This window comes from Phallusia mammillata, chromosome 1 (assembly GCF_965637545.1).
Source record: "Phallusia mammillata chromosome 1, kaPhaMamm4.hap1.1, whole genome shotgun sequence".
NCBI classification, from domain to species: Eukaryota; Metazoa; Chordata; class Ascidiacea; order Phlebobranchia; family Ascidiidae; genus Phallusia; species Phallusia mammillata.
Window position 1 is genome coordinate 28999427 of NC_137252.1, and position 11862 is coordinate 29011288.

The 11862-nt window shown below is 35.9% G+C and overlaps 1 protein-coding gene and 1 long non-coding RNA gene across 3 annotated transcripts; both read right to left on the minus strand.

The window, feature by feature from the left end:
* Positions 1–5199: 5199 nt before the first annotated feature.
* On the minus strand, positions 5200–6897 carry LOC145208118 (uncharacterized). Its single transcript, XM_080078884.1, has 3 exons — positions 6796–6897; positions 6180–6342; positions 5200–5752 (listed from the first exon to the last, which is right to left on the minus strand). Exons 1-3 carry the CDS (start codon positions 6866–6868, stop codon positions 5638–5640), a joined length of 351 nt encoding a protein of 116 aa, XP_079935010.1. The 5' UTR covers positions 6869–6897; the 3' UTR covers positions 5200–5637.
* Positions 6898–9299: 2402 nt separating this feature from the next.
* On the minus strand, positions 9300–11841 carry LOC145220717 (uncharacterized). 2 transcript variants are annotated; one of them, XR_013858254.1, is made up of 3 exons: positions 10323–11841; positions 10043–10202; positions 9300–9760 (listed from the first exon to the last, which is right to left on the minus strand). It is a non-coding gene; the product is annotated as an uncharacterized LOC145220717 (long non-coding RNA). The 2 variants fall into 2 exon arrangements; XR_013858255.1 differs by having other exon boundaries at positions 9300–9813.
* Positions 11842–11862: the final 21 nt, after the last annotated feature.

The window sequence follows — 11862 nt, forward strand, 5'->3', positions numbered from 1 at the left end:
CGTTTCACCTCTATGAGCAACTATACAATGCTACTGATCAACTAAGACTCATATAGGTAAAGATAAAAAGAGGCGGTGCCCGTCATTACTTTTCTTGGACGTCACGTTAGGTCCAACAGCAATTGTTGTCATGGTGATAGGTGATTTCAGATTCTGAAAATGAAGTCATTCTCACTATGAATACAATGGAGTGAATATACTACTACTAGATGAATCATGTGTTGTGTCTTGCGATTGAACACAGCTTTATTGCCATCAAATGAAATTCAAAAATCGATCAAAAAACTAGAATAACCCATTGGTCTGAATAGGAGTGTGCACCCTACGATCCGTTGTTTAAATGATGTGCGACTCGCGGAAACGTATGGATTTAGGATAATGTGTGGCCTTTAGCCGCTTAGCTTATATCAGTGCTTGTCAACCTTTTTTGAAATGGTACACCCTTTTCACGTTTACTCAAAAATTAGTACACCCCCCCCCAAAAAAAAAAAATTATATACTGCAAAACGAACCATAACCAACCATTCTGTGTATTTTACTATTGAGTCTGGTTCATCCCAGTACACCCCATCATTGTGGTACACCCGTTAAAAATCATGGTACACCCTGGGGTGTACAATACACCCGGTTGAAAAGCACTGGCTTATATCACAGTGTAGTGCCATGCACGCGTCCTGTTCCAAGCCTTTTTTTTTGTTTCTGAGCAAATCAATGCGTCTGGTGCTCCGTTTCTGCGACGTAATGCCATCTGCAACCTTCGACGTTTTCCGGCAGATGAAGGTGTGTTTGGTACGCAAAAAAGTAAAATCTTTTTTTGGGGGCACTATTGGCCTATCAGTAGTAGTTTTGCGCACCTTTGGTCCAGTCCATGAAACTTTATGACCTAATTTTGCTTCGTTTTATGGTTGCGGTTTTGAGGTGAGTTGTAGAATTTGTCAAAACTTTAATTTACGCTATATTGAAACCCAAAAACTACTTTTTCAGTGCTCTGTTTGAAAGGCATCAGATGTAAAACCGCAACCATAGCAATCTCCTCCAAAGTTGACTTCTCGAAAACATATAAAAGTGAAGCATACCTGCACGCCTCACTACTAATAATTTACCATTTTTATTTTTGTTTAATTCTGTTTCGATTTCGAAAACTTTTTGCACAAACCTACTTTCCAATGCTGTTAATTCGTAGCCTGATTCTTTCATTGTAAATGGATGGATGTTACTTCCTTTTGTTCGATATTGTCAAATGTGTTTTTGTTTATTTATAAAGACACATACAAAAACAAACAAAATAAATATATTTTTTTAACACAACATTATTTTGTTCAGGAAAAAATAATAACTTACTTGGATTGGAGTAAAAGTGCAGCAAAATACCACTTTCATTGCTTTAGCATTATTAACAATCTTATCTTTGGAGCTAATTCACTTAAATAATATAAAATTCTTGAATTTTCTAAAGCCCAAGTCCTGGCAGATTAATGGGGACAACGCTAAAAGAAACACGAGGGTACAAAGAATTAGTTATAAATAGCAAAAAAACAACCGTATGTTAAAAAAGAAAATTTTTCCAGCTACTTGGATGGGGCTACCACCATGTAGTAAGATAAGTTTTTAGTGCGTTTCATTGGTGGATAAGGTGGTGGAATTTGAAGGTACTATGGGTGATAGGCTTGTTGCTGAGGGTACGCTCCGGCATCTGTCAAACAAAAAAGTTTCCAAAACTAAACTTTTGGTTAATTGTCGATTTTCAATTTTTGCTCTTATAGTTCAACATTTTGTTTTGTTTTCTACTTATCTACCCGATCATTCGCTCTTTGAAAAATAAAAACACTTAAAAAGTAAAAGTAAACTGGCAAATCACTTTTGATTCAATAATAATTGGTTTGCATTCTAGATGTTTTAGTTGTTGCAATATACAGTAGTTATATTTAGCAGAAATCGTAAACTTACTCGTGAACTGCGTGGTTGTTGTGGTGACCGCGTTACCAGCCCGGCCCACAGACCTAGCGGCCCCCGTGGTAGCAGCGCAGCAACAACAGAAAGCACACAACACAATAACACCGATGACCAAAACCAAACCTCCAATTGCAATTCCGATGATCGCTCCAATTCTGGAAAACGCAAATAGTCAAGTTGTTAAACATACTTTCACTTTGAACTGTACCTTGAAAAAAAACATATATATATATATATATATATATATATATATATATATATATATATATATATATATATATATAACACGCTGCAGTTGCTTAGTAACGACGTTTGGACACTACCTGAGAAGGGTAGTGAGAACGTAACTGCTGGCAAGCGTCTTTTAGTATGACTCAAATTATGAATGCCGGATATATTTAGGTACACCAGACACCGACTTGAAAAAAGCCTAATTAAGGACCAATTTGACGTTAAGTTGCACAAAAACGTATTTTCTGATAACTAACTTACAATAGTTTTCTCTAAATGTCGAAAAAATAAAATAAATACTTGTAACTTCGATGCCAAATTGTTTGGTGTTTGGTTTTAACGATGCATTTCAGACAAAAGTTTTTTAATTAATATATTTTTCTTAAATTTATGATCGACATTTGACTTTCTTGACATCTGTTTAAAAATGTTGTAACGGACAGTAACGCTCCCCTACAACAAAAACTTTTCTCGCTGTTGCAACCATTGCGCCATACATGCATTGTTACGACATAACTGGCAACCTTGTATGTGTCCCGCTTTAACGGTTTCATTTGTTTCTACAGGTACAGTCCAGTTAGTGTTACAGTGGTATCTGAGTTAGTTGTGAGTGTATTGAGTGTATTTAAGTTGTGTTATGGTGCGTAATTTTATGTGCTATAAGTACGATTGTTTGGACTGTTTTGTAGTTGTGACGTTCTTTATTCTATTTGGTTTAGGCCCCTTTAGGGGGTCGAAAAATGTTTTAAGTCACTCTTTATTTCCTTAAAGTGCATGTGAAACTGACTGCTTTTATTCTGCCAGTCAAGAGAATGAAAGGTAGAATTAGCTTGAATTCTACAAATATTGTTTAAGCAATTAAATGTTTAGTTCATCAAAGGCCTGATGGTTAATTTAGTCACTATGTACAAGCAATAACACTGCATTACCCGGCTAAGGTGTAATATCCTACATTTATCACACTACTGTACAAACAACTTATGAATCATGCATTAATAGCAAAGCAACAACATGCCATGTTATTTCCTTTGATGGCATTTACAATTAGAAAATCTTTCTTACAAACATTGAGATAATTGCAACGTCGTTTAATTCTTGTAATATTCAAATCAAACGTATAAGTTTTGTTTACAACAAAAACTGTCGCCGAAACGGTTCATGTAACACTTTAAGCATAGCACTGTTATCCCAAGGAAATTTATCATGCGGCTTAGGGGACCATATTTATCTTGACGAGTTAAAAAGTGTGTGCTTCATTTTGCTTTTTGGGCACAAAGTATTCCAGTCAACAAGTTGGCAAAATGTTTTACTTTTAAAGGTTTTTTGGTTCGTTGTTGTCATTCAAGTATGAAACCAAGTTTTAAAAGCCATGTCAGCATGCAGATTGTTTTAAAATTGACACTGAACCTTTGTTTAAATCCCAAATTTTACAAAGAATAAGTTTCAAACAAACTTCTTACCCCAGGCTGAAATAGGGCACCACATCTGGTGGATTTAGGGTGTTGATTGATGTAGTATTTACCAAAATGCAGGTGTAGGATGAACTGCTGGGCTTGAAGATTTTGCAACTTTGGAAATTATTAAATGACCAAGTACAGCAGTATTCACCAGCATCACAGTTGTCAAAACCGCAACTGTAACCTGCTCCAATGCAAAACACAAACTAAGTTATGAACCAATGTAACTTTACAACACTGTACAAGCAATCTAGCAATTTAACCGGTGTCACCTTTTGAGGAAACAAGGTGTGCTCACGTTTCTTCAAAAATGACGAAAACTTTTTTAAGACAAATTTTAATGTTACAACTGAGGGCATTAGTACCGTCTGGGTTAAAAGATCAATGGACACAAAACAGCTTAAATCTAGAATTTATTTTGTTGGTTTATTTGGAAATTGTTAGTTTTCGGAGTGCCTTCGAATCCATCAAACAAATTATTAAAAAATTGTGCATCCAAAGGTAATACGGCAAAGAAATTTAAAGAACGAGCGAAAAAAGAACTAAAATATTTTTTGTAATTATTGCTTGAATTTTACTAAAAGACAAGACATTTCGTAACGAGGGGTCATATAAGTTTTTATGAAACAGGTTACATACCTTCTATTTCCAGGACAGCAGCCGACAAAACAACAAAAAGAGATACCACAATACTAAAATTCTTATCGTATTACAAATTTCGAAGAAATGACAATTACACTCACTGATCTAAAACAACAAAAGAGTGCACTAAAATTGACAAAAATGAAAAGAACCCAAAAACTTTTTAGACAAAACTTCAGACACCCTAACGCGACGACTGCGACAAAAGAAATGTTGTCAGTTACTTTGTTGGTGACACATCATTACCTTCCACTGCTCCTGTATGAGCCGCTGTGTACAGCCAGACTGACTAACCAACTATGACAACATGGGGAGGGGGGCGCTAATGCTTTTACTTAAATAAACCTGAAACTGACGAAGCAATTCTCGCAACAATGACTCGAACTGAAGTGATTTTGGAATTTGGAGGTGAAATCATGGGGAAACCAATCAAAGTTTTAGTTAAATGCTTTATTACGTCGTGACTCGTGAGACTAACGCGGTCCAGCTAATTGTGGCTCAGTGTTGAACCTTATTACTACTGAACCAACTGTGCACAATCGGTTTCTATTGACAAACACATCATAATTTCTTATTGCACTATAGGCGCCCATAGTGTCTCCATGCTTCTGTTGATTTATAGAATTTCCTTCATATTTTTTTATAGTATCAGTGTCGTAAAGTCCAGATGATTGTCTTTCTCTATTTTAGATTTACCTCAAACAATTTGATTATTAGACTTGAATCGTTTATAATGTCACCATATGTTGCTACTTTTTTGCACTGAAACCATAAGCTTACAATAAGCCCAGCAACTGAACGCTTGTCTGCGCTTGCGCTGGATACCTTTGGATCCATATATAACAACCAAAAATCTTGAAACAGGCCTAAACAAAAATATATTAAATCACACCGGTATAAATTTTTTGATCAGGTTTTAATGAAGTGAAAATATCGATAATGGAACGAAATACCGAAATAAATAGATTGACTGCAACGAATTTAATGTTATTTTGTGGATATATTGTTTTAATTCCCCATTTTACTTAGAAGATAATTACATTTTACAAAATGTTTTCAGGTAAAGCAATTGATATCTAAAAATGTAAACAATAAAGTAGTGTAATTGAAACACATAATGGAACATTTAGGCTAGACGATCGACCCAGGCAGTTTTCCAACAAATTTTTGAACGAAAAAGACGCCTCCTATTAATACAGAAAGGCTCGGAAAATTCGATTGCAAAAGCACAGGTGAACCAAAAGGGAGATAAAAAAATCAAATTTTCTGAATTCTTACCAATGATAAAAAACGTTTAAAGCTTATTCACATAACAAGCTCTTTAAAACAAAATAGACATTGATATTTTAGGACATCAAAGAATTTCTCGTGGTCTTAGAGTTTTGTTCCTTCTGTAAACGACGAATCCGGCAACTATTAATATTACTAAAACGATCAATCCTGATACGATGCCGGCAACTTCTCCGGAGCTGAAACAAAACACAGTGTAAAGAAAAATAACTAAAAAATACTTTTAAGGTTAGCACCTGCCAAAATTGCGTTAAAGCAAAAATACTATACCCGTCAAATCGGTAAAAAAATTTCCAACGTTTGGGAAAAAGCTTGTTTTTGCAAAATCATAAATTAATTTTCAGGTTAAGAATCGTAGGTGTCCATATAACAACTCTATGTGTGGTCTTAAGTTAAGACTCTTAACTGTTGCCTGCCAAATATTTATGCATATTCAGACAAATTTATTTCTTTAAAAAACTGTTTAGTTCATCGGCTGCAAAATTTGCTTAAAAAAATTACAGCTTTCCCATAGGGAGGCTTCAAAGTTTGAAAATCTCCTGTTGCCACAAAGGTTCAACAGAGCTATTATTCACAAACTAAAAATAAAAAAACTGTTTTAAATACCTTAATACGACTTTGTGAGAAGCATTTAAAATCTCTTCTGTAACGAGCTTACAGTCAAATCTAAATATGGACGGCTGCTTGTTGTAACAACCTCGCTGTCTGGTTTCCACGTTCGTGCAACAAAATTTGTCTTCGCCGCAAGGGAAAGCCCCGCACTTGATACCTGAAAGAAGTTTAGGGTTGTTTCACATGCTACGATCAGGAAAATCTACTAAAATACCCCGCGACAACCGCACGATCAGCTAAATTTCAAAAGTGGCGTATGGACTACAATTACCCATTTAACACAGTATATTTCTGAAAAAAATTAAAACATTGCATAAAACTAACTTGAAATAGTGCACAAGCAAAAAGGACGATTTATTTATTTATAGTGCCTATATTACTTTGTTATCGTACTACTACTTTATTGTGTAGTGTAGTCCACCATACAATGACTAATCGTTGGCTGGCAGTCATATCAATGTTACGATGGCTGTGGATTTTATTTAAATCGTCACGCAAGAGCTGCTAAACCCATTGGGCGACAAAACATCTTGTTGTTATCCCTATAGAATGATACCAAACGGCCTTTTCAGATGTTTCAATTTTTCTATTTGCAGAAAGCCAAACTTACCTTTATCGTGGTTACACATAGCTACCTTAAACAACATTGCCACCAAAATCAGTGTATATTGGCCTAGCATCATTAATCTTGACCTAAGACCGTTACAGAGATCCTGAAACTGTCGATGCAAATGCAAAATTAAAATCTTTGTTGTGTATGTGTTTTTTGGAGTTATACAAGCTAAGTATAAGATACATTTCAACTTTAGCGCAGTTTACTTAAAATTTAAAATCTGTGTTCTGAATGTTGTATCACACTTTCTTGTTAATAACATATGTTAATTGTATTATTGGTTCTTTGCTTTCCCTGGTCAAAAGCTTTATATTATCGTTCACAGAATCTACTTTTTTCGACTATTTTGAGTAACCTCTTGCTCACAACATAAACTTTCAGCAACTGTATATGCGACAAAGAACATTTTTGTGAGCCTGAGCGTTTTTGAGACAAGTGGCGGTTTTCGACAGCAAGTCCATTTAATTGTAGGTTTTACTACCGTGCGTTGAACTTCCTGCCTCAGGCGTACATGAGTCGACTTAACTACAACCTAAGACCTTGCTTACTTTGTAATCAACATCATATAAAGTAATTGATATGGGACTATAAAAACCTTTAACAAACAAAAATACATAATTAAGTTGAGCGGTCATAAGTTTAATCTGCAACATTTAAACTTTTGCCGATGTGGGATGGTCAACATACCACGTTGTGAAAATAAGTTGTAATAACACATGACCTTTTTTGACGATGCACAAAAGCGATCAAGAACAACAAATACAATTACACCACAGTAGTTAACCATCACCACTAATTTAAACCTACACAATTGTCACGTTTTAAACCAGGGGTGTCCAACCCGTGGCCCGCAGGAAGGTTCTGAGTGGCCCGCGTGGTATTTTTTGAAATGACTCATATTGGCAACTTAATCGCCTACGTAATTTATGGCGAACTTTCATTCTGAAAAAATGGCATTTATCGTTTGCTTTATTTGTTTGTTAATAGAGTAGCAATACACAACCGTTCAAGTTACTTCTATTACGTCACAATGCGCATTGTTACGCATCACAATTTGTACATTGTTACGTCACAATCTGACTCGTGCTTTTGGAGTCAATCAGTAATGTTTCTTGGTTCATTGAGATACATCTGGTATCAGAGACTCGCGCAAAACGCATTTTGCAGTAAAAACCTCATCCGCACTCTGCAGTGATATAGATTATGCCAAACAGGAAACAAAAGCAAGTAACGCTAATAGAACTTTCCAAGAAAGGTTGACATGTGACTTTAAATCCCCTGTAAGATCAGTAATTTTTGACAGCCAGATGGAAAACTCGCTTCGCATTGCTCCATCGTCCATCTCACCGAATATTGCCAAACTTGTTGGAGAAAAACAGTGCCAAACTTCACATTGAAATGTCGACGTGTGGTAAACACTTCTTTGACTTTACTATATATCTTGGTGTGTTTATTGTTCTTATAACTGTAAACGAGGATAATACACATTTCTAAGATTAGAATTTCGATGTGAGGATTTTAATTAGGAATTATAAAACAGACATTTCTAAGATTACAAATTAGCAGTAAACAGTCAAGTGGCCCGCGCAAACATTCGTAAACCGCATGTGGCCCTTTGGCCAAAAAGGTTGGACACCCCTGTTTTAAACAAAGCAAGTGAATCTTTACTAAAACAAAACTGCTATATTGATGTAGAACAAAACACAGAAATTTTATCACGCAGATATTTTTTTTAAAAGTCTATTAAATCAGTGAAAAAATGCACATGCAAAAAAGCGCGTTTTTTGCTCGAGAAGGAAAAAGGTCAATCAATTCCAGCGCAACTGATAAATGGTCACAGTCAACGTCGGATAATTAAACTAATTAGGAATAATGCCAATAAACCATTAAAAATTCACAAGAGCATGGAAGTCGTGCCTATGTTCAGCACGGGCAAGTTGCGAATGAATATTTTGGCCACTGTTTGTGCAACACACTAACTCAGGGGTTGGCAACCTTTTTTCTACTGCGGACCGTTTTCGAAACTAAAATTTTATCGCGGACGGGTCTTAAAAAAAACTATAAATATTTTTGGAAAAAAAACGCTTAACTTAGTTTATCATCCCCGGGATACTGGGGCAAAATGGTTTAAAGCATTTAACCTGAAAGTATACGGCCCGGTATCGAACTCTTCACGGACCGACTAACCAAATTTTGTTCGTAGCACACTTTGGAGTCGATCAAAAAGGAAATCGTTTACCACTTGTAATGTTATGACTCCTGTTACATCAGCGGTTCTCAAACTGGGGTCCGCGGTCCTTTTGGGGTCCGTGAGGTAATTTTGGGGGGACCGCGAAGTAGTTCTATAATCTTATTTAGCGTCATGCAGTTTGTGCCACTGAATAAGTTTAATTAACTAGCTAAAATCTTGCAATCAACTTTCGTTTTCTGAAATATACATTTAAGGCTTAAGGACGGCGAGCACTCGAATTAATGGCAAATGAACCGTTTTGAAAAAATAATGAAAAAGTTTGAGGACCACTGTGTTACATGAATGAAAATAAAACCGTTACGTGCAAAAATCTCACAAAACAACGAGTATGTATCTTTAAAAACAGTTACCAAAGTCACAACAAATTTTAGAGCAAGCCTTTTTGGTCGCAAAATTACTGTTGTTGGATAAATTTTATTAGGACTTAAACCCCCCCAAAAAAACCCAAAAAAGTTTAAAAAACACAAAACGATCAATGATGATTAATATACTTAAATAAACACCTGACCAACATGTTTACCGTACATCGCACAACACAAATTTAGGGCAAGTTTAGACGTTACAAACTTGTTCAACTGTTTAAAGAGCGCATCGGCCAGAAAACACCAAAAATATCTAGAAAAGCTTATATTTTCGGAATAGAACTTCATGGCAATGTTCTGTATTGTTGATCTCTTTGTCTTTTGGAAAAATATATACATCCCACGCCTCCTGCAGCAAACACTATAAACGATCCGATCAAAATACCAACCACTTCTCCTGTGCTAAAGCAAAACAGATAAAAAACTTTCGCAAAACGGAAACAGAAGTAAATGTTAATTTTAATGTTTTTACAACAACGAAAACGTCTAGGGTGGGCAGTACCGGTTATACAACTTGCAAATTGCTGAAACAGAAGATTACTCTCTAATTAAGCTTACATGTTTATAATTATTGTCAATTGCTTTCTATTAGGTAACTAATTTAGTTTTAAAATGATAAAGAGTTTTGTACCTGACGTTTGTGGTAGTTGCAGTGGTTGAAATATGTATCCACGATGATATGCAGTTATAGCCGATTGGTATGGGTGCCGAAGAACAAACTTTTTGCCCGGTTTCAACGTTGGTGCAGCAGTAATTATCGTCATGACAAGATTGGGATCCACAAGGGGTGCCTATGATGGTTTGAATAATAATAATAAAAACTGTGACATTTTTTTGAGACCTACATTTCATTGAATTAACAAATTAACAATTTCCATGTACATAACGAGTATATGGGCTGTAGCATTTACCTGCTGTAGCGAATTGCGTAAGGAAGGCCACCAGTACAAGCACCACCGACCAATGTGCATGCCGTAACATCTTCATCGACTGCAACGTAATATTTTTCCAAAGAGTGAAACTGTTTACCTTATAACGTAAAAGTGTTAATAACTTGCTTCTGAATATATAATGAAACATTTCTGCAAATTTCTACCAAGCAGTTCGGTTAAGTAACTCAAACAGACAAACTTCAGTTCAGACAGCAAAATTACGTATTTCCGGCTTACAAAGACTTTTGGGCACTGTCAAACCTTGCGTCTGAGTTAATGATGCTATGATTTTGTCAGTCCGAACCAAACAAATGTCGTCATAGTATCGGTTCTGAGAAAAATGTCTGCTATATATTTAATCGAAGCAAAATCAAACTGATGTTTTCCGGGACAACATATTGAAGTCGTCAGACAACTAAATAAATGCATAGCATAGCCCACCTAACAAAGTAGGCTACATGCTACAGTCGGTGCAAGTGGCCCGTTTATTGTACAAAACGTATTTTTTTAAAACAAAAATTTTTAATCCACAAACCATTACCACGGTTTCTTATCTAGGCTGCTGGGGCTATTGTCTCCTCAACAAAGGATTAATTGGTACAAAACCTGTTAGCCTACACACCAACTTGTCAACAAGCAATACTACCATTTTCTTACTTATGAGAATAAAGATTTAAGTCTATTCACGAACCACAAAAACCTACCATTTATGAATAGTCAGTTGCCTAGACTAGCCTACCACCTAGTGTTGAGAAACAGAACCCCATAACGACCACCAACCAATACGTTGAGTAGAGTTGATTTAAGTTTGCTTGCTTGTGAAAGTTTTATCCCACATCAGGAAGTCGAACCGATTGTCATTTCGGTTCGGGTTCACTTTTAAGAGTTAGGGTTCAGTTCAAGTTTTAGAAAAACGTATAATTTCGAGATCGGGTTGTTGGTAAAAAAAATGTTTGTTCGTAGACCTATAGGCTATCTGTTATTTTACGTTTGGTTCGTTTTTGTCTTGTAAAAATTAAAAAAAATACCGGGTAGCGCAGAAACAGCGTAGGCTATTACCTGCCTATAGCTGGTAGCATCGAATAGGGTCAAAAAACTCCACGCTTATTATGATAAAAATAGCATCATAACAAACGTTAGGGTCCGACTCCCAAGTGCATCCAACTAACCAGGTGTTTTAATTCAACATAATTTTAAGTCTTTTTGACAAATTGCAATAAAAGTGTTTGTACACATGCATCTTTTCTTGCATTTTCATTTTTTCAATCGTATTTTGTGTGCAGAAAATTATTGGCGTGAAATGAGTCCTCAGTTGTTGACAACAGCTCTCCCTTCGGGCGATATTTGTCGACTGACAAAGGGATATCGCACTTGGACTTCCAGCGAAAAGTACAAACAGCTCTTTATCGCATGTTTTGTGCGATAATACCTCACGGCAGCAATACGAGTTACAGTATTGCGCAGCGAATAATTGTCACACGCGCTGCTTTTGTTGACGTCGCGAGTCAGGCTCGAAGAA